Source organism: Colossoma macropomum, unplaced genomic scaffold (genome assembly GCF_904425465.1).
Source record: "Colossoma macropomum unplaced genomic scaffold, Colossoma_macropomum, whole genome shotgun sequence".
In the NCBI taxonomy this organism is placed as follows: Eukaryota; Metazoa; Chordata; class Actinopteri; order Characiformes; family Serrasalmidae; genus Colossoma; species Colossoma macropomum.
In genome coordinates, this window is record NW_023494788.1 from 1711452 (window position 1) to 1738580 (window position 27129).

General features: G+C 42.3%; 2 protein-coding genes across 3 annotated transcripts in view; one reads left to right on the plus strand and one right to left on the minus strand.

Annotated features, from left to right (window-relative positions):
* Positions 1 to 19858, plus strand: part of flnca (filamin C, gamma a (actin binding protein 280)) — a 41860-nt gene extending 22002 nt beyond the window's left edge. For both annotated transcript variants that reach the window (XM_036568004.1, XM_036568005.1), the window contains 25 exons: positions 1247 to 1409; positions 1690 to 1850; positions 1997 to 2164; positions 2326 to 2449; positions 2994 to 3150; positions 3254 to 3443; positions 3748 to 3771; positions 4021 to 4265; positions 4763 to 4862; positions 4966 to 5106; positions 5594 to 5722; positions 5995 to 6168; positions 6970 to 7131; positions 7597 to 7800; positions 8037 to 8189; positions 8275 to 8397; positions 9366 to 9608; positions 11030 to 11290; positions 12118 to 12255; positions 12855 to 12970; positions 14467 to 14599; positions 15135 to 15311; positions 16003 to 16221; positions 17862 to 18074; positions 19009 to 19858. In XM_036568004.1, the coding sequence (XP_036423897.1) occupies positions 1247 to 1409; positions 1690 to 1850; positions 1997 to 2164; positions 2326 to 2449; positions 2994 to 3150; positions 3254 to 3443; positions 3748 to 3771; positions 4021 to 4265; positions 4763 to 4862; positions 4966 to 5106; positions 5594 to 5722; positions 5995 to 6168; positions 6970 to 7131; positions 7597 to 7800; positions 8037 to 8189; positions 8275 to 8397; positions 9366 to 9608; positions 11030 to 11290; positions 12118 to 12255; positions 12855 to 12970; positions 14467 to 14599; positions 15135 to 15311; positions 16003 to 16221; positions 17862 to 18074; positions 19009 to 19196 (4106 nt within the window). In that variant the 3' untranslated portion in view covers positions 19197 to 19858. The remainder of the gene's footprint in view (positions 1 to 1246; positions 1410 to 1689; positions 1851 to 1996; positions 2165 to 2325; positions 2450 to 2993; positions 3151 to 3253; positions 3444 to 3747; positions 3772 to 4020; positions 4266 to 4762; positions 4863 to 4965; positions 5107 to 5593; positions 5723 to 5994; positions 6169 to 6969; positions 7132 to 7596; positions 7801 to 8036; positions 8190 to 8274; positions 8398 to 9365; positions 9609 to 11029; positions 11291 to 12117; positions 12256 to 12854; positions 12971 to 14466; positions 14600 to 15134; positions 15312 to 16002; positions 16222 to 17861; positions 18075 to 19008) is intronic.
* A 1731-nt stretch (positions 19859 to 21589) lies between these two features.
* On the minus strand, positions 21590 to 27126 carry rpl27a (ribosomal protein L27a). The gene is made up of 5 exons (XM_036568007.1): positions 27068 to 27126; positions 26454 to 26517; positions 26293 to 26368; positions 25206 to 25380; positions 21590 to 21760 (listed from the first exon to the last, which is right to left on the minus strand). Exons 1-5 carry the CDS (start codon positions 27068 to 27070, stop codon positions 21632 to 21634), a joined length of 447 nt encoding a protein of 148 aa, XP_036423900.1. The 5' UTR covers positions 27071 to 27126; the 3' UTR covers positions 21590 to 21631.
* Positions 27127 to 27129: the final 3 nt, after the last annotated feature.

Genomic DNA, 27129 nt, shown 5'->3' on the forward strand with positions numbered 1-27129 from the left:
ATACACATTGAAGATTTTAAGATTTTGGAAATAATAATTAGCTGAAGTGAGCGCTCTAACGAAGCACGTCTGAAGAACATATAAATACCTGATGTTACTTTTGAAAGTACAGGTTCAAATAATATTACACTGAGAGGGGTAAGTATAAATCAGTGTGTATTACAAGAAGTATTTTTGGGGCAGTATTCATTTGATTCTTCTGATGACGGCAGTATTTTTGCAATTTTATTCTAGGTTAATGAAAAATGTTCTTTCCAGTGCAGTTTGTCATCAGTGAGAATACCAAGAAATTTGGTACAGTGGACCTGAGTTAATATTTTACTAAAAAAACAGACCAGATTTGCTAAAATCCATCAAAGTGTTACAATCAGTCACCACAGAGATTCTAGATCTCTTCAGACAGCCTTTATGGTTTTTATGGTTTGGTGCTGGATCAGGCGAGAGAGTTGAGATGTAAATGAACAGGTGCAGCTTGTTGGGCGTTTGCAGAAGAGACAGTGATATAAATACAAGCTGAGATATTAGGCTGGAGATCCAGGCTCCAGGGAGTGAGATACTGATGGAGGGAGGTAAAGAGACAGATGCAGGCTTTATAAATAGAAGCTCTTTGGGGGACACAGTGCAGTTAAATACACAGGTATGTCTGTGACGCTGGAGCGCTGGCCCCGGGGGGATTGCACTAAAGCCCAACTGCTGCAGATCACTGTTATAAATAGAGCTTTTACCATAAACTCCCAGTTTAATATAGCCTGGGACTAGACAACCAACACCACTCAGGCTTACTGAAAAGAGTTTATTTTAGGGGTTAAAAAAAATGATTGTATGGTGGTTAAAGAGTATGAATTTTGGAATGTGGGTATCTATTATAATGGTATACAAAAACATTTGCTCATTTTTGGGCAAAATAAAATTCTCTATTTTCAGGTTTAAAAGTCAACAAAAAAGTGTTTTGTTTTGATTGCCTGTCTTCCATAAATGGCTTCTCCAGTAACGTGTGTTTAGTCCATTTTTTAAAATAATCATGAATCATACCAAAATAATTTAAGCTTATTTTTTAAAGATTTTATGATTCATTTAATCATTTCCTAAAGAATTGATAGGGAGGTTGAAAATTTACACCTACAGTTCATCATCTGATCGTCCATATTGTTTGTTTATCATATTGTTATTGAAGTGCTATGGAATTACAGTGGTTCAGAGAGAGGTATGCTAGTTATTTCACTCTGTCGTGTGTGTTTTTGTGCAGGTGTTCACCTGATCGAGGTATTTTACGATGATGTTGCTGTTCCTAAGAGCCCCTTCCGGGTCTCAGTGGTGGAGGGATGCGACCCCTCTCGTGTTCGCGCCTACGGTCCTGGACTGGAGGGCGGCATCGTCAACAAATCCAACTGTTTCACTGTAGAGACACGGTACTGACTAATGACTGTTTCTGTAATTAGTTAATTGATTCATTATTACTTTAATTAGTCAGGAAAGCATGACTGATCTGAAATACCACGTGTAAAATAAACCTTACATAGAAAACAGGGGTGGTATGTCACATCAGTCATTCTTTCACCACCTGTGCGGTGCCAGTTTCCTTCCTTTTAATGACACACACAAAACCTACCAAAGTGCTATTAGCTCCCCCTTGTGGGGAAAATATTCTTTTCCCCCTCCTTCCATTCCACTTTTAATTCTCTTTTGCAGGGGTGCTGGAACAGGAGGGCTGGGCCTGACCATCGAGGGGGCGTCTGAGGCTAAAATGTCCTGTAAGGACAATAAAGATGGAAGCTGCAGTGTGGAATATGTTCCCTTTATTCCTGGAAACTACGATGTGAACATCACCTACGGAGGCCAGCCTATTCCAGGTACATGGAGGCTTTTCTTGATCTGAGTGAATAAAGTATAAAAAATATCTTGTTTTACTTATTAACACAAACATGGTATGATGAAGATTAAGAGTCAGCGTTGTTTCAGTGAGCTACTGAATATTAAATATTGAATTGTTCTGCAGGAAGTCCGTTCCGTGTCCCTGTCAGAGATGTGGTGGACGCAAGTAAGGTGAAGTGTTCGGGTCCTGGGCTGGGGAGCGGAGTCAGAGCTCACGTCCCACAAACCTTCACTGTAGACTGCACCAAGGCAGGTGTGGCTCCGCTGGAGGTGCAGCTGTACGGACCATCAGGTGAGACGAACAAATATACCTACTCAGGCAGGTACAGATTACTAAAAGACTACTGTTGAGTGGTGAAAACATGTCAAAATACCTTTATTTGTATGGTTTATAATATTTAAACCACGTTTTGTAAGTTATTGTATATAAAGTAACAAACCTGCGTCTCTCAGGTGCTACTGAACCCGTCGCTGTCATCAATAAAGGTGATGGAACACACACAGTGAATTACACACCTGCAGAGGAGGGTCCGTACACTGTGGCCGTCAAATATGCAGACAAAGACGTCCCACGCAGGTCAGCTCACACGTGTATACACACACATTTTACCTCTATCACCTGTATTTACATTACCTGTATTTTCTTGTTTGTGCACCTTCTCCAATGAGTAACGTCATGTACATCATTCATATTGGCTGTAGGTGTAAATCTCAATCCACAGTAGAATTAATTTTCGTTCTTTTGATTGCTCTTCATCAGGAGACTATTTATACAGAAGTAAAATTATTTTTGGGGTAACTTTTTATGTTAGAAAACAGCCTGAGAGTTTGATTTTGGCTAAGAATGAGCCCATACTTTTATAATATTACAGTAGTTTATAGTTCTGAAGTTACAAAATCAATACAGCTGAATTGCCACGTTCAGAAAGATGCATCAGGATGAATCAGTGCATTTATACACCCCAAATACTGGTGAATAAAAGTCATTCTGAACAAATACTACACACTGTGTCGTCAGCAAAGTGTTTTTAGGTTTAAGTCTGTGACTGTGTAGTGAAAGCACTATTAAGTACTCAGTTCTCATAGTCATAAACGAACTCATCTTTAATTGTTTTCTGCAGTCCGTTTAAGGTCCACTCTGGTCCAGCCCATGATGCCAGTAAAGTCCGTGCTAGCGGTCCTGGGCTGGACAAGGCCGGAGTGGCTGCAAGTCTGCCAGTCGAGTTCACCATCGACGCCCGGGACGCTGGTGAGGGCCTTCTCACTGTGCAGATCCTGGTGAGCTCCTCATTTTCTCTCTCACAGTCTCATTCTCTTCATACTTCGCCTGCCCGTTCAAGGAGGGATCCAAGCTCACACGTCGTCCATTTTTCTTGTGCAGGATCCTGAAGGAAAGCCAAAGAAAGCCAGCATTCAGGATAATAAAGATGGCACATACACTGTGTCTTATGTGCCTGATGTGACCGGCCGCTACACCATCACTATAAAATACGGTGGAGATCAGATCCCCGCCTCTCCGTACTCCATCCAGGCCCGGCCCAGCGGAGACGCCAGCAAATGCCTGCTCTCAGGTACGCACACAACAGCCTGCAACTTCAACCCTTAATAAACACATCAGGTCTAAACCAGGTCCGTTTTTTCAGATAAACAACATAACAAAATGCGGATTATTTTATTGTTTTACCGTCAATATAACTGTTTTCATTTGTCATTATGACAGTTTGTGTTAGAAATGTATGCATGGTTGGAGAAACAGCTATTCGTTTAAGGGCTAAATGCCCACATATTTAAGGGTTAATCATGTATTTAAGAGATAAACAGAGGAGATTAGTTTCCATTTACTGTGCTGATCCAGTCTGTTATTTCTGTTTGCAGTGTCTATTGGAGGACATGGAGTTGGTGAGTTAAAAATTCTTCTTTTTTTTCACTATTACAGTGAGCTTTTTATACATCGGTCATTTAGCCACTTACGACAGCACCAGAATCTTAATGACAGCTGTTTGCATTTATTAGGAAGCATTTTGTTGTTTGTGTTAATGAAGTATTTTTGTTTTTGTATTTATTAGAAGGTAAAGCAGTGATGCTATTTGTTTATAAACAGGTATTGTTGTTTGTGTTTATGAACGAGTATTGTTTTTGTTTGAGTAGGCAGCCTTGGGCCCAATATTCAGATGCGTGAGGAGACGGTGGTCAGCGTGGACGCTAAGGCTGCTGGGAAGGGGAAGGTGACCTGTAAGGTTCTCACTCCTGATGGAGCTGAGCTGGACGTGGATGTCGTGGAGAATTTAGATGGCACTTTTGATATTTACTACACTGCCCCCGAGCCTGGAAAATATGTCATCACCATCCGCTTCGGTGGCCAGCATGTTCCCAACAGCCCCTTCCACGTACAGGTAAAAACAGCACATTAAAACACACCTGCATCAGACTGAGCCCAACAGACTGACTGCTGACATCTAGGCTTGTAAATCTCTGACCTCAGTTATGGAAATGGTTCAATAAATCATGGAATCTCAAATTTGATTCTGTGTTATTTGGTACTGAGTACACAAATGTGCCCATGTACAGAATGGGGAGGAAACAAGATTTCTTATGTTTGAAAATAGCCTTAGAACTTTGTTTTGGCCTGAAAAATGAGAGCATAGGATATTGATTCTGTAAGAATTCATTTTAATTGAAATTTGAAACTTAATGTGGGTGAATTGTCGCCTTGAAACTGATGGATTTCAGTGCATCTGTTCAATTGTACACCCTAACAGGCGCTGCTTCATTCTGATTCATTTTGGAGTATAGAGTCAAAACGACAAAGATTGTGTAACTGAGCAGATCTTTAAAGATGGCACTGTAGTTCCAGCAGTAGTTAATCACACGTATTTTGTTTTTTTCTTAGGCTACAAAGGAGCCCGTCGTGCCAAGAGACACCAAGCAGCCTATGTTCCGCCCCATCAACCTGCTTATTCCTTTCACCGTCCAGCAGGGTGCTCTCAGTGGTAAGTCCATCTGCGCAGGAGCTACAGTAGTGACCTCAGTGCTATGAGTGGAGCAGCTTCTCCAGATCTGATGCTTAATGACACTGTGCTGGTGTTTGTGCAGGTGAGGTTCGTATGCCTTCAGGGAAAACAGCACGGCCTCTGATCAGAGACAACAAAGACGGGACGGTGACGGTGAAATACGCGCCCATAGAGAAAGGCCTGCATGAGATGGACATAAAGTATGATGGAAACCACATCCCAGGTCAGCACTTTCTGTTCTTTCAGACTTCTGTGTGGTTTGTGTGATGCTGTTATTTACAAGAGAATGTAGGAAAATCACCTCGGTCTGTGTAGTGTTCTTATATGGAATATGCACACATCAGATTTAGCTAGGTGAGCTCTATTAAAACCATGTTCTTATTGGACTGTTCTCTGCTTTTGAAATAGTTATACTGGCTTTTTTCCTTCCTGTTGGTAAAATTAGACTGACTTAATTAAGCCTAACTAACCATTCTAAACAAGGTATCAGTAATATATCTCTTATTTTATTTGATTATAATGGGCCAGCGTTTGAAATGTTAACGTATACTGCTGGACTAAATCATAATTATAATGGTGATCCATCATTGACAAGCCTTTTTGTCTTAGTTTAAACTTAGGGTGGTTCTGAAAAACTGGCCCAAAATGTAAATGGAAAGAAATTGTAAGTGACTTACTGCAGGACTCTGACAGAATGTCTCCTCCCACAGGAAGTCCACTGCAGTTCTATGTGGACGCTGTGGACAGTGGAATGGTTACAGCATATGGACCTGGCCTGTGTCATGGCACGGTCAACAAACCAGCCACTTTCACTGTGGTCACCAAGAATGCTTCAGAAGGTAGCTAATGCAACTGATGCATTTTAAAACCATCATCTTAACATCTTTATCACTTTTATTCTCAACTTTTTAGGTGTATATAAGAACTGTATATATGCAGTCCTGCAGACATTTTGTGTATAATTGTCAAATCGATCTATCTACTTATCTATCTATCTATCTATCCATCTATGTATCTATCTATCTATCAAAGATACAATGAATAATCTAATGTTAATCTGTGCTCAGTTTGAAAAGTAAATAAGCACTAAGGGCTGTTCTGTTTCCTGCAGGTGGACTTTCTCTGGCTGTAGAAGGGCCGTCGAAAGCTGAAATCAGCTGCAAAGACAATAAAGATGGAACCTGCACCGTGTCCTACCTGCCCACTGCACCTGGAGATTACAACATTATTGTGAAGTTTGATAACAAGCACATTCCTGGCAGTCCCTTCACAGCTAAGATCACAGGTATGTGGGTTACACTGTCATTCAGCCTAATAAGGCCAGTTAGTTAAGAGTAGTTAGTTAATAACAGAGAGTTAAGAGTAGTGCTGGGAGATTATGGCGAAAAATCTTACCACAAAGCATTTTTCATATTATTTAATCAGGATGATCATCAGTAGTTATTACATGCAGTTCCTTATTGTCAGGCATAGTTATAGGAGTGCCTGTGACTCTGGTGTTGGCCTGTCACGATCATAAAATTTTAGCTGGCAAAATTTTCTGATTAGCTGACTTGCTAGCTATGTGTACCTAGTAGGTATCACTGGTTGTAGTGTTGAATCAATACTGTGCACATGGTGTGGTACGAACATTACTCAGTGCTGCCTTCTAAACATGTTAGAGCACCAAGCAAGAAGTTTTTTTTTTTACGGCATTCGGCAGACGCTCTTATCCAGAGCGACTTACAACTCTTATTGGTTTAGTGTAGGGTGCTTACCCAGGTGGGGATTGAACCCCAGTCTACAGTATAGAAGGCAGAGGTGTTACCCACTGCACTATACCAACCAGTCAAAGATGTTGGAACATTTGTTTTCATCAAAAGCCCCCTGATGTCTCAGTGAATGCATTTTACTGTTTTCTTTTATCTATGTTTTTTTGCCTCAACCCAACGCACCCAATTCATATTCTGTTTGTTCCAGATTAATATTATTGTGAAATATAACAACTGTGAAAAATAACTGCAGTCATCTTAAATAATTGTGATCGTCTCAAGTAACTGCGATTAGACGATTATAATTGTGAGTGTGCTTTCATTGTTCTGCGCAGGTGATGATTCCCTGAGAACGTCTCAGCTGAACGTGGGGACGGCAGCCGATGTTTCACTGAAAATCACAGAGACTGACTTGAGTTCACTCACCGCCAGCATCAGAGCACCGTCCGGCGCAGAACAGCCCTGCCTGCTCAAAACACTGCCCAACCGCCACATCGGTCAGTAGCACACACAACCTCACTTTCTTGCACTGCATGATCTTTTTTTTCCTTGTACATGTACAATGAAACTTGGTTAGCAACTCCCTAACCATAGTCTGATGATTTGTGTAAATGAATAATCAACGCTGTGTAGTGATGTGTGAGCCCACATACAGTTTAAGGGGTTAAAAAAAGAAATATTAAAATAATAGGAATATATGTGCACATAATGAGTACAAGAGTGCACTGACGGTACAGATATATTATAATTAAAATAACAGTGATGATACAGCCGACGATAATGGCCATAATAAGTAATGACAACAAATAGTAACAATCAAAGCTCATAAAGTACATGTAAAGCTCATAATTGCTGGTGTTTGGCAGTGCAGAGGATAAATGTGTAAATGATGTGTATACCGGCAAAATCATTTGACTGAATCACTGCTATTCTCAATCTGACTCTCTCGTTTCTTTTCACAGGCCTGTCCTTCACCCCCAAAGAAGTTGGAGAGCATGAAGTAAGCGTGAGAAAGAGCGGAAAGCACGTCAACAACAGCCCCTTTAAAATCATGGTGGGTCCTTCTGAGATCGGAGAGGCCAGCAGGGTCAGGGCCTTCGGAAAAGGCTTGGTCGAGGCACACACCTTCGAAGTGGCTGAATTTTTCGTTGACACGAGGAATGCAGGTGAGCCTGCAGGACAAGACAGAGAAAAAGAGACTCTCTTTCTCTGCCAGGACTTTGATTTGTACATTTATTTTCCAACACATTTCTCATATTTGCTGCATCACTGTACTTTATTTATTTTTCCATGTCATCCTTTGTCTTTTTAATACACTTACAGCCTGTAATCCACGTCTGTATTCACATATCAACTTAACCTGAACTAGAGTGCTAAGCAGCTGTGTTGTCTGTGCTCCCAGGTTACGGGGGACTGGGGCTGTCCATTGAGGGTCCAAGTAAAGTGGATATAAAATGTGAGGATGTGGAGGACGGAACGTGCCGAGTGACCTACTGCCCCACTGAGCCGGGCAACTACATCATCAACATCAAATTTGCAGAAAAGCACATCCCAGGTGAGCATCATAGTGTTCTGTTCTGTTACAGACTGCCGGTCTTCGAAAAGCAGGACGATTTCTCATATTTATCTCTCTCTCTCAGGGAGCCCGTTCACAGTGAAGGTAACAGGAGAGGGCAGGATGAAGGAGAGCATCACGAGGAAGAGGCAGGCGCCCTCGATCGCTTCAGTGGGCAGCATCTGTGACCTCAACCTCAAAATTCCAGGTGAGAATAAACAACCTCTCTGAGTCCTGTTCTAAATCACAGCAGCCCAGCGGCTATAGCCTCACACGTCAGAGAAACCCCACTCCGCGTCTGCTTCATATGATCCATTCTTATATTTACTTTATGTCTTGAATGTATGGAGACGCTGCACACTTTATTTCAGGAATTATATAATTTATGGTCGTCATTAAACGAAAAACTGGTTAAACATTCTGAGCTACACAGGCTTTTTTCATAAGGTTTAGGCTTAAAGCGATGACCCAGTAACAAGCTAGAAAACCGCCGAGTGTAAACAAACACACAAGCTTTTAACTCCATCTTGTTTATCATTCACGCAGCAAAATGGACGATGTGTGACGTCTATAGAACTTTAATTAAAATTTCCAGTCTGTAGTTCTGCTGAACAGTTGGACTGGAGTGATTTCAGAGCGAGAGAGAACACCTGAAAAGCTGCTCCGAGTAAAATCATGCTGCTCCCCACTCCGCACTGCTCACAGGCTCTGTTATGAACACTGTTAGCAGAGCAGGTATAGCTGGACAGCATAGAAAAAATGGGATATTTTAGCAAACTACCTCGATCATAATAAATATAATGATTAGTATGAGGGAAAACGGAAACCCATTAATTACTGTTGCAGCATTTATACGGATGAAACTGATATTAAAACAGTAAACAAGTGTCAAATAAGCAGATAAGTCGTGTGAGCCGAGCGCATAAGGTGGTACATCTGTAAACGTCTCAGTAATTGATGGCTGTCTAGCATTGTTGACTGCACCATATCCGAGTTAGAACATTTGCACTTCGGACTCTTTTCCAACAATTGCCAGAGCAGTTGAAGTAAAACTACTGACAACCAATTAAAGAAATAACTTTTGACACAATAAATTTCAATATTGGTGAAAAATTAGATTATCACCCAGCTGTAATAAGCAGGGAGTCTAACTCCAGTCTGAACTTCTCTCCTCAGGGAACTGGTTCCAGATGGTTTCGGCTCAGGAGCGTCTGACCCGCAGCTTCACACGCAGCAGCCACACATACACACGCACAGAGCGCACGGAAATCAGTAAGACCCGCGGCGGAGAGACCAAACGTGAGGTTCATGTGGAGGAGAGCAGGCAGGTGGGAGGGGGAGACCCCTTCAGAGACGTTTTCGGCTCGTTTCTGGGCCGGGAGAGTCTGGGCTGCTTTGGATCTCTCACAGCCAAAGAGGGTGAGTGATGGGGGCGCCAGAAAATCGACCTGAAGGTGTTGAAGATTTAGTTGCTTTTGAAATGTTAGTATCCATGATATTGATTGTTATAATATTCAATCAAGTATGCACTCATTTTTTGGACAAAATAAAACCTTTGGACCTTTTTTGTAAGAAAAAAAAATAAAACCGTTTTATTGTTTTCCTCCAATCATTTGTGTATTCGGTGTATTTTTAAAAGTAATTCTGAATCTTACCACAATAGTCTAATTGAACTGAATAGCACTGAAATTTGTGATTTCATAAAGCATTGAACGCTGTCCTGTAGAATTATAGGCATCTCTTTTCCACTGGGCCTTAAACATGATCAGTAGTGAGTAATGTAGTGCAGTTGGCATCGTAAAACACTCCTTGTGGCAGAAGGTAGAGTGTTACTACACCGAGAAGATCAGCGCTCATCTTTGACGCAGGAGCGCCTGAATAAACATGACCCCACTGCTACATAAGCTTATAGAATGAAGCCCATTCCCATAAAGTCTGTTCCACACTTTCCACACTACGTTCCCCTTTGCTTTTCAATAACTACATATTTAAGCAGTGATGGATATAATCAGATAAGGTGTGTATGTATAAGGCAGGGTGGAGTCTGGCCCAAGCCCAGGTCCTGTGCTTCACTGGGCTGAAGTTGGCTGACCCTCTGCAGCAGGGACGTTATTTATTGCAGCTTAGTTAAGCCTCAAATGCAGCTCTGCTCTGGAAGATATGACGAGACTCCATTGGTGTTATCAGAGATCATGAGGGAATGAGGGGTGGAGTGGGGTCGGAGTAGAGGGCATCTCAGTTTCCACTTTTAGTGTCCATTAAAAGTTCTGTATTAAAAAAAATTATTTTCTCTGCTTTGTCTTTCATATACTGTGTAAACATGGCTGACGTTTGCCTGTGTGCAGTCTGTACAGTCCATATATGAAAACTAAGCTGCAAAAAGTCAGTTTTAACTTAATCATGGCTGTGATGTCGCAAACATAAACACATTTACATGTGACTGCCCATTTAGCCTACAGCAGTTTAGCCCTACCCATTTCTGTTGAAGTGTCTGTCGCAGAGTTATTGGAGTGGATGATGTTGGGAAACGATTAAACATTGTGCTGTTCCTGGCTGTCAGGAAGCAAATGGATCATTGCCTTGTTTCACGGCAACCTGAAACAGTTTAAAGGATAAAAAGGTTGAAAATGATTGTGTTAAAATGAGTTATGACTGTCTTTGATACATAAACTTATACACAACATACAGTGTATTGCCCTATATAAGGAGTATGTAGTAGTTTTATTGCTGGAGTTGAATTAGTATCCCTCGATGTACCACTAAATATCTTTTACTTTATTATATACTGTAAAACATTTCTCAGAAGTAATCTTCTCTGTGCTGTGTGTTCTTGTCTGCAGATGTGCAGGGCATGACGGCCCAGGTGACCAGCCCGGGGGGGAAGGTTGTGGACGCTGAGCTCGTGGAAAGTGGAGACAGTACCTACAGTGTTCGTTTCGTGCCTGCTGAGATGGGCTCCCACACGGTCAGCGTGAAGTACAGGGGGCAGCATGTTCCTGGCAGCCCCTTCCAGTTTACTGTAGGACCCCTTGGTGAGGGGGGCGCACACAAAGTCCGAGCTGGTGGTACCGGACTGCAGAGAGGAATCGCAGGAGTGCCTAGTACGTACCACAAGCTTCTGCCTCTGTGGGGAATTAATGAGATAGTGTGAACTAAGGTTTTTATCGATATTGTGATAAATCATGTCACAACATGGTTTTCTGAGCATGTCCTGGATATCGTCAGTATTTAAAGAACACTGACTGACTATGTTTCATTACTAAGTGTGGACAGTTAGGTCTGTTGGATTTAGTGCAATGCAGTTTGTAGAACATTGGATAAAAATCATTGCAGTTGCAAGTTTAATTATTTAATTATTATTATATTGAATTTTTTAATTTTATCTGTTCCAACTTATTAAATTTGAGAAAAGCTAAATATTGCGATGCATGTTGTGTATCGTCAAAATCTCATGAAGTATTGTGATATCGTAATTTTGTCATATCGCCCACCCCTAGTTTGGACAAAAATCAGATTTTCTCATTTTTCTTCTTGTTACAGATTTTGTTGATCAACCAAGACGTGTTTGGTTTCTGACGTTTGCTTCTTTAGTTTTAGCACTGGAGCTACGAGGCTAATGTAGCTAGTGTGTGGAGATGTTCAGTATGTATAATAGACTTGATTATCTGACACTGTATGACTCACTGTTATCTATAAACCTGGACTAAACTACATTAGTATAGCTAAAAACAGCCACAGCCATCCTAAACCCTAAATATGGTCAGTACTGTTGTGGGGTTTTAGCTTCCATTACCGTAAGCAACATTAGCCTCGGAGCTCTGGTGCTAAAACTGAAGAAGCAAACGTCAGACACCAAGCATGCCATAGCTGGTCTATTCATCTAACTCTAAAACTCCTCTAACGCTCTCTTTTCATTCTCGTCCTCCAGCGGAGTTCAGTATCTGGACCCGAGAGGCTGGAGCAGGAGGTTTGTCCATCGCCGTTGAGGGACCCAGCAAGGCAGAAATTTCTTTTGAGGACAGGAAAGACGGATCATGTGGAGTCTCTTACATAGTACAGGAGCCAGGTACATATTACACACCCAGCCTGCTCTAGTGAAGACACTGAAACATAACATCTGACTCCAGCATTTCTCAAGTTATTGATTTATTTTGCTTTTAAAATACTACTTTAAAGAACACACATCTTTAGGCAAAGCAGTTTTATTTGTGTAGCACCTTTCATAAACAGCGTCAATTCAAAGTACTTTACACAAACAGAAAAGTAAAAGTATCAGATAATAATACAGCTTATAACATTCCTGAGATCCAGCACCTCAGATAGGCTTTGAAGGATTGTTACAAAGACGTATGAAGTGCACACGAATAAGAAATGCGGTTGTGATGATACTCGAGTCATTTCCGGCACCCTGAATGAGGAACAGCGCCAAAGGTTACCACTTACCTGCTGTATAGCAGAGCAGACAGAGTTGATAAAGCTTGGTAGAACATTAGGAGAGCATTTAGTGATCCCGTTATTTGCAGAACAGTCTGTAAACACAGCATTACTGATAAGAGATCATGAGGGTTTGAAGGTTTTGGGTTTGATAGAGCTGAGTGCACATCTGTGGTTTGTTGTTGTAGTTTTGGGAATGAATAATAAATCCTTTTTCCTCTGATCCTCCAGGTGACTATGAAGTGTCCATCAAGTTCAACAACGAGCACATCCCGGACAGTCCATTCACTGTCCCCATCGCCACGCTGTCTGATGATGCTCGGAGGTTGACCGTCACCAGCCTTCAGGTAAGTGACCACCAAACACGCTGACCGTTACTGAACATGTTACGACCCAGTCCACGTTCAGGGTGTAAAAAATGGTGTGATGGGAAATGTATGCTTTGTGACTGTGTGTGTAGAGAGCAATAATGAGACGAAAAAGGTCCAGAACACAGACAACAACACAAAACCCAAACAAAATGGCAGCTAAACACTACACCTGGGGCACGTTCAATCTCAAAACGTTGTGCACAATTTTGCTACGTTTTCCAGGTTCAATGACATGTTTGGTTGAAACGGTGTGCAGCGGGCTTTGAGATGCGTTTTCTCTCGTTTGATGGGTGTGTCAGAGGTGTTACCTAATCAGCAGCAATGTATATGTAAAAAGGCAGAGCACACAGCAGATCGTAATAAAGTCCTCTACAAAATTCGGCTGCTGCGGCTTGGTGCTCAATTGAAGATGGTAGAAGAACATTTTGAAGTATTAAACGTGTATTTAAACCCATTAATCAGGCTCCGAAAATCCTTTGAAAAGAACGCCAAGAATGCCCTTCTCAGCTGCTGTAGTTGCAACACTTGTGTAACACAACAGAGTGTTCAGCGCACCGCCGTTTAGGTTTAACATTTTGATACGTTTTGTCGTGGCTGAACGCAGCACTGGTGAAGTTATTTACAGAAACACACGAAGAAACTATATACAAAAATATACAGCAAACAGGTTTAAAGGCTAAATCTCAGTCAAAAAAGCAGAGTCAGAAGCCAAACAGTGAGAGATTAATCAGGTAACTAGCAATACAAACAAACGAGTGAGCCGAAACAAGTGAGCAAAATCTGTTGGTGGAGCCGAGGAGGCCTCTTTCATCCTTCCCTCCAGCTGATGTCATAACAAGGACTGAACGGGATAATTGACAGAAGTACGGACTGAAGCATGAACTGATGTATGGCCTGGAGCATGGACTGAAAGATGGACTGAGCATGGACTGAAGTATGTACTCAAGTTTGTACTGTAGTGTAGACTGGAGCATGGACTGGAGTGAAAATAAATAGGAGACAAGGACTGGATCATGGAATGTTCGAGGCTGGAAAGATGGAACATACAGAGGCACAAACAAAACAGCAACACAAAAAATGGAGTGAAACGTAACAGTCCACACCGCACCCCCCCCCCGTAAGTGTGAACCCAGGCTACCAGGGTTCAACACAACCAGGCAATCAGTATCTGACATGGGTATGCAGTTACAAAAACACGGTTCTGGGATAAACTGGAGCAGGGTGTCCATGAGCCATGGCTGACCTGCTGCAGTGGGTTTTGACCTTGAGCTGTAAGTTGACTCCTGGACTGTTATGGGGGGATTAAGTGTGCCCATAACGGACCCTAAGCTGGGCTTCAGTTTGCAGAGCTGAACATAACAAACTCATACACACCAACAGTAAAGTTTCTTTTTTTACTGTTTTTCTCATGTAAGCTGTATTTACTGACTGATGTATATGCTCTCTCTCTCGCTCTCTCTCTCTCTCTCCAGGAGAAGGATCTGAGGGTGAATCAGGAAGCCTCTTTTGCTGTGCAGCGTAATGGGGCGCGAGGTGTGATCGATGCGAAGGTCCACAGTCCATCCGGAGTGGTGGAGGAATGTTACGTCACTGATGTGGATGCTGGTGAGTCGGGGAACACAGCTCATGCTCTTACACGAGTCCAGAAAGAATGATTAAATTCAATTTAATTAAATGAATACTCCAAAGTTTTTCAACCTAGCCTTCATGGTTGATTATAACAGACAATAATTTTCCCTGTACTTCGTAAAAGAACAAAATCTCAACTCACACTTATAATAAACACTAATGGGCAGTATCTGAATGCCGTAGTAAACATTTTAAGATATGGGACTATAATAATTCTAAATTTGCAACTACGGTACAGGTGTTTGGATGGAAGCTGTGTTTATGAAGTTTTATCCATTAGACAATGGAGCAACAAAGCAGAAAGTAGTTCTGGTTAGTTTTGCGTTCCCTAAAGTTTTCTGGTCTTATAAATCTTGTGATCTTTATCTGTGGTGATTTACTTTATACTGCGATGCGGCAGGTTCGGTTGGAAAATGCTGGAGTGTTTCAGTATCGTTCAGTATTTTGTGAATGATCAGGACAAAAATCTGTGAATCTGGCTCTGCTTTACACTTCTGCTCTCTCTGCACAGATAAGAGCGCCATTCGCTTCATCCCGCGGGAGAACGGCGTTCACTCCATCGATGTGAAGTTTAACGGCAGCCACATCCCCGGCAGCCCCTTTAACGTGCGTGTGGGTGATATGGGTCATGCAGGTGACCCCGGCCTGGTGTCCGCTTACGGCCCCGGGTTACAGGCCGGCTGCACAGGTACAGCTCAAAATATAACATATACCATTAATCAGGGTGATTAAAGTGGTAACACAGGACGAGAACCATTAGCTGACTACAAACCACTTTTCATTCAAATGTATGAAATCATTCTAATGTGGTGCTAAAACACACACATAGCACCAAAAAGCGTTCTTCTATTATTACAAGATTGACATAACAATAGCAGAAAATTCTTCAAATGTTCATGGTTCTATATTGAACCATTTTCTTTACTAAAGAATCCTTGAAGAACCATCTTTTTAAGAGTGAATCCTTAGCAACTTTGCAGCTTTCAAATAATTAGTATCAACCTTGGATGCTGTAAACCAAAAAAAGGAGGAATGAAATGTAAATGTGTCCAGCATGAAGAACAGAGCTGTAGATGATTCAAAAATTAATTGAGAAATCTATGAAAGTTGTATAACATCAACAGTAACGTTTCTGAAGTAGCCAGCATATCAGTATATTCACTTCTTCTTGTTCCCAAAATACTAATGAAATATTAAATAAAACAAAAACGATGCCTAGTTTATTTATGATATATAAAAAAACTCATTTAATATAAAATAACAAAAAATATTAATCTGACAAGTGATTCCTAAATGTTGTGGTGTAGTTTTGCCGTGTAGTTTTGTACTGTAGTGTAGCTCAGCGTTTGTCTCTGATTAACTCATGACGTGTTCTGCAGGTGTTCCTGCCGAGTTTGTGGTCAACACCTGCAATGCTGGGTCTGGAGCTTTATCTGTGACGATCGACGGTCCCTCCAAGGTGAAAATGGACTGTGTGGAGTGCGTGGAGGGCTACAAAATCAACTACACCCCCATGGCGCCTGGAAACTATCTCATCTCCATCAAATACGGTGGACCGCAGCACATCGTGGGAAGCCCTTTCAAAGCCAAAGTCACAGGTACAGAGCCAAGGTTTAGAAATAGACTGATCTGAAGGTGCCGATTCAGCTGCATCGATTTTGGAATGTTTATTAGTCGATTGTAATAACGTTCAGTGAAGCATGTGCTCAATTTTTGGCCAAAATAAAATTCTCAGGCTCAGTGATATTTACTGTGTAAATAGTTTCTCCAGCTACATTTGTGGACTGAACATATTTCTAAAAGTAAGTTTGAATAGTGCTAAAATAATCCAGTCGAAGTGGAGAAAATTTGAGATTTCATGATGCATTGAATCACATCCTAAAGGATCATAATCACGAATATCTGTGGTCAGAGCTGAGCTGAAGTCCACAAGCGGGAGCAATGCGATCCCTCCTATAACAGCAAGCTTACTTTAAAAATGGAACAAAACCTTATGCAATTCTCCCCACAGTGTTACATAAACATGTCATCTCCGAGCGCGGGCTGATGTCGCTGCACAGGAAGCAGAGTGTGAATCTCAGGTGGAAATAGAAACGTGGATGTGATAGAGAAGCGTGTAAGAGCGTCTGGCTGATTTACTGTATTATACAGACAGGCAGAGAGATTACTGAGATATGAGAGTGATATAATTCAGTTATCAACATCAAAACCAGTAACTACGACAGTCGCAGTCATAAAATTTAGCTGACGGTTGTCATATAAATAACTGCGATTAACAGTTTGTCTTATTTTTGTTCATCGTATGCAAACATTAAGGTAAAAGCCTGAAGTGGCCACATCAGCCGATTAGCCATTGCGCTTCCTAGTTATGTTTACTTTAGATATGGTTACGCAGAATCAAGTGTAAAATGTAAAATCATTAGAATTACAGTATACATTACTCATACTGCCCACTCATAAGTCCCGCAGTGTGTCTCGTTGCATTTACTGCTTTCTTTTATTCACATTTGCCTCAATCCAGCACATCCGAGTCACATTTTACTTGTTGAGGCAAAATATTAACGACAGTATAAGTACAGACACTGTGGAGAGGCGTCCTTCTGTTTTTTGCCTCTGAACTGTGGAACTCATCACCTCTTACAGTTAGGCAGGTTCACATTTTTCAAGTTCACATTTTTATTTGCTTGTCATTTTATTTTGTTATTTTTTTATCATTTCAGTTTTTCTAATTTTTTTCTGCTTTCAAGTATTTTTTAAATCTTTTCTTATTATACATTTAATTTATTGCTTTTAGTACTTAATCGTGTCATTATTATTATTGTGAAATGTAATGACTAATCTAATCTAATGCATTCCTTTCATTGCTAAATCTGAATCAAAGACAGAAAAGTTGACTGACCTTTGTTCTCTGCAGTGAAATTTATTTTTAAATTAAATCTTAATTTCTTTAGATAAAATTCAGCATTAAATGCTGAAGGTTGTGTTTTGTAATGAAGTGCTGCCACCCAGTGGTCTGCTTCAGAAAAATGAGTCACTGTAAGTGTGGAAGTTAAATAAAAAATAAAAATCATGACAGCACCATGAAATAAAAGCTCAAATACTTTTTTTACCTTACAGATTTAATACTGTTCTGTACATTTAGAAACACAAAAACACCAAAACTGGAACATTTCCTCGGTTATGTAAGAGCCCAGTGTGTGTGGTGAACGTTGTGTAACCCGTCCGTCTCCTGCTGTAGGTGTCCGTCTGTCTGGAGGCCACAGTCTGCATGAAACCTCCTCCGTCCTCGTGGAGACGGTCACTAAAAGCTCAAAGGTGGGCGGGGCCTACAGCTCCGCGTCCAGTTCATCGTTGTCCTCCGACGCTAGCCGAGTGGTGTGTCAGGGGGCTGGACTGTCCAGGGCTTTCATAGGCCAGAAGAACGCCTTCACTGTGGACTGCAGCAAAGCAGGTGAGAACTTTCACCTCAAACAGAGAAGCTGCATCAGGACCATGAAAACCCCAGTTACTCCCACTTTCAATACAACAGTCTGAAGTAGACTGAAAACACTTACTTATTTAAAACAAACCCAGCCCATATACAGCTCATATATTTTGAATGTGGCACAATTCAAGGGAGCTAATCAGAACAGAGCTCATTTACATATTTCAGTTTTAAAGGCACAGTAACAAAAACAGCCCATTTAACTGTGAGGGATAAAGAGAGTCTGGAAAATGATTACGTAGAAATGAATTATGACTGTTTTAGGAACGTAGAAGCACACAAACATTATAAACGGACCTCCTGCATCCGCGACTGAAATCCACGTCAACAGCGTAGCTACGTAGTTACTGACGCCTACGTCGTTACCACGGCAACCCATGCAGATAGACTGGTGACGTCTGGACACACAAATCAGATCTGATCGCTTACAGATTATAGAACGGTCGACTCAAAAAATCTGATTTGAGAGACAAATCTGATTTACCTGCAGTCTGAACAGACTTTGAGTGTCCAGAGCGTCCAGACTAAAACGCTTCTGTAAAATATCTGATTGGAGTCACATTTTGAAACAACCTCCAAATGTGGTTTAGATCTGATTTGCAGAAATCAAATTTCCTGTGGTTTTGCTTTCCAGACTATTAAAAATCAGTCTGGTTGTAATCTGGTTATGACAAAAATCAGATTTGGGCCATCAGTCTGAACACGGCCTTAGATGTTGCAGTTACGTTTGCACTGATAAGGATGTGCCCACATACAGACATGCTATGGAATTTACTGTTTCTGAATCAGTAGATCAGATCAGGTATCAGATATTTACCAGAACCTGATTGCTAGTATAGATAACTACCGTAATCTGATCAAATTTGACCAGAGTGAACGGAGCTGTTTTTCTGCTTTACAGGCACCAACATGCTGATGGTGGGAGTGCACGGCCCCCGGACGCCGTGCGAGGACGTTTACGTGAAGCACTTGGGCAACAGGCTCTACAACGTCACCTACACAGTGAAGGAGAAGGGAAGCTACGTTGTGATTGTGAAATGGGGCGACGAAACAGTGCCTGGAAGCCCCTTCCACGTGACGGTGCCTTAAATCGTGACCCCCTGACGCCCACGCTGCTGAGCTGAAATGCACTATAAACATGCTGGAGACTTTTTCTTAAAGGAGAAGGAGAGTTTACTGTTTGTGCCAAACATTTAATATTAAAGGAAAACTCCTGCACTTTAAACCTCAGCTCTGTCTGCTTTTCCTGCACTTGGAAATAAAGGAAACTGATGAGATGAGGCTGAAAAATGCTGGAGTTTCCCTTTAACTCGTCTATTGAGATCTCTTGCTTTTGTACGTTTCCCCTGATCATAAAGCCGTTTTAATGAGGAGAAGTGAAGCTCTGCCTCCCAATCAGTGTAACAAAGCTAATCCGAATGATTTGGGTCTTTTTTATTCTTTTAAATATTTTAGACTTCAAAAGTCTTCATTTATAATGTTAACAAAATGCCAGATGATGCTGGTGAGATTTCTGATTATTCACTGGGGATCCGCTGGGTCAGGGGTTATTGAAGGCCACTTGAGTGGTCAGAGTTTGGGGTTCAGGCCTCGTCAGGGGAAACAGCAGCTTTCTGTGTGAATGTCCTGATATATTAAACAGCATTAAGTGTGTTACTCCATGGTTTTATATGCTTTAAAAGAGTGTTCTTTTTGTTATATTAACCAAATGGTGAGTCTTTGCAGACCTAATAAAGATAAAGCTAACTTGCCACACTTGACTTGGTGTTTTGAGTATTATAGTAGAAATGACTTCAGTCATTATATGGCGAAACGTTGCGACACTTATTTTTTCAGACATCTGATCAGCTGGAACAGAGAAAAAGAGCCAACAGAGCTACATTTTATAAATACTATCAAACTGAACGCAGTGATTTTATTCTGCATTTGTCACTAAATCCAGTTAAATGGACTGATTTTACTCTCATAATGAAACAAGCAGTTGGTCAATTTCTACAAGCACTGACGATAAACAACAATCAGGCATAACTTTATGACCACCTCCTGGTTTCTATGCTCATTGTCCAAACTCCAGCAGCACTGCTGTGTCTGATCCACTCAGACCAGGGCAACACACACTAACACACCACCGCCACGTCAGTCTTACTGCAGTGCTGAGAATGACCCACCACCCAAATAGTACCTGCTCTGTGAGGGTCCATGGGGGTCCTGACCACTGAAGAACAGGGTAAAAGGGGGCTAACAAAGTATCAGAGAAACAGATGGACTACAGTCTGTAACTGTAGAACTACAAAGTGCTCCTATATAGTAAGTGGAGCTGATAAAATGGACAATGAGCGCAGAAACAAGGAGGTGGTCAGAATGTTATGCCTGATTGTTGTACATCATACGGAAAAGCATATTGTACTGCTACATAATTTATCAGTGATGTTAAATGTCATATTGTCCAGCCCTACACTGACCTTTTCATTTGTTTGGACAATAATTTAATAATGTTTTTGGTGAAGTGCTGCCACCCTGTGGTCCTCTATTGATGAATGACTCTGTTAACTCTGGCAGTGAACTGAAATAAAACTATTTTATGTGGCTGATTCAGAGACTACAGCAACATGAAATAAACACTTACTATGTTTTGCTCAGTGTGCTAATTATATGAACTCATTCCAGTTATTAAATTCAGCATCTCTCAAGTTATATATAAAGGATCAGTGATCGTGGAGACTATTATCCTGGAGTTCATTAAACCAGTCTTTGTTTAAATATGTGTAAGGGGAGGCACAGCCCTGCCCCCCACCCCCCCCGCCCCCCCACTAACCTAGTACAAATAGTATTCTTGTAAGAGTGGTTTGGTGTGAAATGGTTCAGATGTCTTTACAGTGGTGCTGATAGGAACCAGGGGTCGCCATGACTACAACACAGATATAGACATTTTATTTACTATCCAGAACCACCAGTGAACCTACACGAGTCTTCTGAGTTTATATGGAATGTTGATGATGGAAAATAGTGGAAAATCTGAAATAATAAGTTTTCTTTGGGGACTATTTTGCCTCACAGCGCCCTGCATGTATCCCTCCACCATGAATGGAGTTTAAGTTCTCTAAACTATCATAAAACAGTGTCTCAGTCATCAGGCAGTGAATTCATAACTATTTCATGTAGGAACTTTCTGTGAGGGAGCTTTTAGAGGTGGACGTCTGGTTCCTATCAGCACCACTGTGAACAGTTCTGACTCGGTACGTTTATCTAGATTGGAGTGTTTCACACCAAACCACCCTGAACGACTCTGAACCGCTCTATTCACATCTAAACCATTTCATTATGCAGAAATTTTGAACAACCACTGAAAGTGTCCTTTAAACTGTATGACTTCCCTCGGTAAAACTAATGAAGCTCTAACAGGGTTTAATTCACGCAGTGGTAACTGAACGTCCCCTTCTGCCCCCCAACTTCAGTAACAATCTAAAAACCACAGAAAGGACTTTTTTTTTTAATATCGTTTATTTTGCAAAACCAGCGCTCGCTTATGCAGTCAGTACACAAGCTCCTCCAACACCCTTGATTTTTTCCTCGGCCCGTCGGCTGAAGAACTTCGCCTTCACGATGACGGGCTGCTTGGGCAGCTTGCCTTTGCCGAGCACTTTGAAGTAGCCCTGAAAAACAGATCATAAAAATACATGGTAAGTTTTTATTAACACTTAATTCGAGTTTACACACAAAAAACACAACCTCAGACTGGCTGAGGACAGAGTCTGAGACCCACAGTAACTAGTTCTACATTTCCAACCAGTACCAGCTGAGTTTAAGAGGAGAGTTCGGGAGTTTTCAGCTCTCATTTTATTTGGAAAGTCCGCTACAGATGATCTACAGATGCTGTTAAACTATCTGTGGAAACTCAGTTGATTCTAAACAGTGGTGGGGTTTAGGGTTAAGATGTTGACCGGGGTGGGGGGTGGGGGGATTAAGGTTAATAGAGCAGGTTTAGAGTTAAAAAATTCTGATCAACTTCGTAGATATTTAGTTGAATGTAAATTTAAAGTAAATTGAGTATCGACAAAGCATTTAAAGTGGACTATCCAAATAAACTGTTGCCCATTTTAACACTAGAGCTCTTATGCGGATCCAGGTCCGCTTGCTCTGTGAGTTTGGTACGTTTGGTCGAGTGTGAAGCTGTTTGAGTCCAGGAGCGGAACAGAGAGCCGATCTCTGGTATTCCTGAAATCGGTGGTCTGGGGAACTCTGGTGGGTCCGCTGATCGTGTGGAAGCTCTCCGCTCCCAGCGCCGTGCGACTGGTTCATTTTGCAGCGTGACTGATCGCTCAGCGCGTCACTTCCCTTTTGAAGTGTCGTGATGAGGACAAAGCGCTGATCTTCACTGCTTGAGTGTTTGAATCCAAGGAAAACGATAAAAAGCAGCAAACGGATGAAGCTGCTGACAATTCTGCAAACCTGCATGCAGAAAAGTGACGCATGGAACGGAGCAATCGATCCACGGTTCGGATGGAGTTCTTGTGAAAGCAAACCAGCGATAACAAGCTCCTCCCCCAAACCAGCGATAACGAGCTCCTCCCCCCAAACCAGCGATAACGAGCTCCTCCCCCAAACCAGCGATAACGAGCTCCTCCCCCCAAACCAGCGATAACAAGCTCCTCCCCCAAACCAGCAATAACGAGCTCCTCCCCCCCAAACCAGCCCAGAACGCCACTCGAGGCAGGCTCTCACTAAAGTGCCAAGTCCGAACGTCTTCCTATGACTAAGTAGTGCATATCTTTGAACTGCTTTTCAGAGCTTTGTATTTGTGTTATGACGCATTTCCAGAATAATTACACATTTCCTTCCCCAAAGTTAACGGAATCCCTGTTCATCACCTCTCACAGAAAAAAAAAAAATCAAAGTTAGTCGCACATCGTTTTCCAACATGATTCGAACTTTGCTTCAGTCAGATGTTTGAGCAACAACTCTAAACTGCAGATGCCCTGATAGAACTATCTTAAGATACCTAGAACACAGAGCTGGAAACCTGAATCTTTCAGAAGCATTTCTTCTGGAAGTCTTTCGGCAACAAACTTCAATCTCAACACTCCAACCTCCCAATGGATCGATCTGCAAAAGTCATGATTTAATTCAGGATCACTAACAAAAGTGAATCTGATTCTTCACACGAGTCGCATTCAAGAGCCGCTCACTAAACACGTCCAGAACTGGTCATCGCCTCCTAGAGGAGATTCACCTCCAGCACAAAGTACAGTCGGAAACGTTCCACTCACTGAGGATCGACGTTTTAAGCTCTATCTTTCAGAAGCTGCTACGGCCATCAGCACCATCACTAATTACACCCCTCAGCCCAGAACAGAGAGGAGATCCAAATACAGGACCGGGCAGAAAGCCTCACCCGCATATAATGACCCTCCTGATAAACTACCCATAGACCCTGCTTCACCTGCCTCGCAGCACTGAGCTCATTCATACTAACAGATCGTCATTACAGGCTTCAACAGTCACCAACAGTCCTCTTTCCCACTCGCTGACAGGTTTAGGACCTGAGAAAAGCTCCAGATCAGAAGCAAATGGGAATTATTCAAAGACGTCATCTGAGAGACTCAGCGATGCCCCACAGACACCTGACAGATCAGGCAGGCTAAACATCCAAACTCTTCTGGTGTGGACAGTGCTGTGATTGGCAGTCAGTGTGGCGACGCCCTACAGCAATGAGAGCACAGGACAGGGGGTGAAGGGAACTCAGGGGAGGAGCTGTGCAATATCAACCCCCCCATTATCATCCGGATTCTTTTCCCCCTTGTTTTTTCGCTGCAAATCAGCGCACAAACAACTTGGATCACTTGCGTCTAGCTGACATTTTCAGAAGAAAGATAAGCCTTTCCAGAATCACATCGTTCCCTGGGTCACTCCTCCTGTGACAACGCGGTTTGGAGAGCAGAGATTCCTTCTGGTGAAAGATCGTGTCGCTGATCAGTCACATGGTGTACAAACCACAATGACTTAAAGACTCCCGACTACAACACAGCAAGTTGTGTACTGTGAACAGTACAGCGATCTGACCATCAAAGTCATGCAGTGCATCTGTGACTAAACTCAGTTATCACTTACTTTTCCTTTTATCAACATTTAATATCGTTTATTAATTTTTAAGTCACTCTTCGTATCACTCGTGTTATTGTTTTGCTATCTGGTGTCGACCAGAGGATGGGTGGTCCTTTTGGGTCTTGGTTCCTTCCTGTTACTCTTAGAGAGGGTTACCTTGCTGCTAAGAGCAACAGAGGCTTGGACCTGGATTTCTGTAAAGCTGCTTTGTAAGAACACAACAAAGCACGCATATACATACATATAAACACACACATGTACATATAAATAACTGATTAACCATAACTACATTTCCAGTATCACCTGCTCAGCTTCCATAACCTCCTCATCTTTCCTTACGCCATTAATATTTTTACCAAAATCCACTTAATGCATGAAATCAATGCCTAAATGCCCCCCAATCCAGCAACCAGTCCAACACAGCTGATCAGCTAATTAACAAAGCCTGCCTGAGTTGGGAACCACTGACGTAGACCCATCCTGTTCAATGGTTCTCATATCTAGTCCTAGGGAACCCCTGCCTTACAGTGCCTACTGTTCTCTACCCCACCTCACCTGACCGAGCTCATTAGCGAGCCCTTAACAAGCAGGACAGGTGTGTTGGAGCAGAAAACACATGAATGACAGCGGGTCGCCCAGACTGGCGCTGAGAAACATCTAAACTGTACACAGGCCAGACACTCCCTAATGGACTTTTATTCAATTTGGAAGCCAAAATCTTTAATTCATATTACAATTAATTATCTAAAACCTCTTTTGAACACACTATTCCTGATGTTTCATTATAAAACCATCTATTTTTCTTTGCTATTCATAAATGACACAGGCCCTTAGAGGATCAATATCAAGCATGCCAGGTGTGCTTTCTGGCTGTCAACGTTTATAGTATAAAAATGTCTCTGAACATCTTTATGTCAAATAAATCCAGGTTTTTCTGCAATAAAGCTACACAGAGACTGTTAACAAAATCAGGTCCTATAGAATATGCTCACTTACAGCACGGACAACATCAATGATGGGTGCTGGGCCCTCAGGCTTCTTGCCGTGGTTCACTCTGGTCTGCTCGCTAACCAGGGTCCACAGCTTGTCCAGGTTTATGGTTGGGCAGAAAACGGTGTTCCTCTTCAAGTGGTAGTGCCTCATGCCCACCTTTCCGAAGTAACCAGGATGGCTGAAAGACAAGAGCTCAGTCAGAACACCTGAAACGCATGGTGGGTACATCACATGGTACGACCTTTAGGACATGCAGTCACTGCAGTTTCCAAATGATAATGAAGACTTAAGTCCAGCCACATTTACTTCAGTACACAGGAGTTTGAAGACAGTCAAAGGACCCCACATTTCACATGAGCTTTTCCCTCATCCAGCACAACTGATTAATACGCTGCTCGTATGTTGGGTGTTAAATGAGCCTTCTGGGTCTAAAAGTGGCATACAATTTTAATCATATTACGCAATATTCTATAGCAGAGCATCGCATCCCTCAGTCTGACAGCTCCTCCAACCTTGAAGACTCATCATCAAAAGAAAGTTTAGAAAAGAAATGATTGTAGAGACTCATTTCTTTACAGTGGTGGTGATAGGAACCAGGGGTCGCCATGACTACAACACAGATATAGACATTTTATTTACTATCCAGAACCACCAGTGAACCTACACGAGTCTTCTGAGTTTATATGGAACGTTGATGATGGAAAATAGTGGAAAATCTGAAATAATCAGTTTTCTTTGGGGACTATTTTGCCTCACAGCGCCCTGCATGTATCCCTCCACCATGAATGGAGTTTAAGTTCTCTAAACTATCATAAAACAGTGTCTCAGTCATCAGGCAGTGAATTCATAACCATTTCATGTAGGAACTTTCTGTGAGGGAGCTTTTAGAGGTGGACGTCTGGTTCCTATCAGCACCACTGTGAGCAGTTCTGACTCGGCAAGTTTATCTAGAATGGAGCGTTTCACACCAAACCACTCTGAATGACTTTACATTTCAACCATCATGCAGAAAATCTAAACCGTGCAGGCATCAGAATGTGACTGCTGCACCATTTAAGGTGGAACGGAAAAGCTGAGCACGTTCACTTACTATTTGTCGAAGTTGATCCTGTGGTGATGCATGCCACCGGCGTTACCTCGGCCTCCGGGGTGCTTTCTGTGTTTGCCTGAGCAGAGAAACCAGATTTAAATGATTATGGGGCGTCTTAGAGCCACACACAGCCCGGGAACGGGAGCTTAAAGGCCGCTTACCCACTCGGCCGTGGCCGTGGCTCACATGCCCGCGGAGTTTCCTGGTCTTGCGCGTTTTGGTCGGCTGGAGAGACAGAAAACGAACAGTAAGCGGTCAGAGGCTCAAAAACACAGACAGTGCAGCTCACCCAGCACAAACACACAGATCCGCCGCGCCGCGGACTCCACTACACTCCATTACACTCCACCACACTCCAACACCGCGGTCACCTCAGCGAGCTAACGGCTAACCGGCTAGCGCGCTAATCAGAGACTCCGCGCGTTCAGCGGGCTTTATAAAGATTATTCAGACCTTATTCCGACTTTAATCCGCTCTTATTTACCAGATTAACCCAAAACTGAGCGGAACCCGGGCTGAGTTTCTCATATTTATGAACTTTCCCGCTCTCAGCCGCCTCAGCGCGAGGCTAGCTACGGGCTCGAACCTACAAACGAAGCATTTCTGCACTTTATCGCGTCTAATCGCCACAATATCTACAAAACATGAAGCCCCACACACCGCGGACCACAGCGGTAAAGTCTACCCCTGTGATCCGGGCGGTTTAAGCAGCGGATTGAGGCGGATTTTGATGTTAAAATTGTGTTTTTGCCGCTCAGCGCGGACGCAGACCCACCATCTCTCAGCGGAAGCGGAAAAGAGGGAGCGCAGCCGCCAATCTCGCGAGTAAATCCGAGA

What these genes read in the sequence shown, in the direction of transcription:
- rpl27a (XM_036568007.1), bottom strand. An exon ending in CCACGGCCACGGCCGAGTGG is followed by an intron (nt 26,369 to 26,453) that starts GTAAGCGGCCTT and finishes TTCTCTGCTCAG; the next exon opens with GCAAACACAGAAAGCACCCC. An exon ending in TCATTGATGTTGTCCGTGCT is followed by an intron (nt 21,761 to 25,205) that starts GTAAGTGAGCAT and finishes TCTGTTTTTCAG; the next exon opens with GGCTACTTCAAAGTGCTCGG.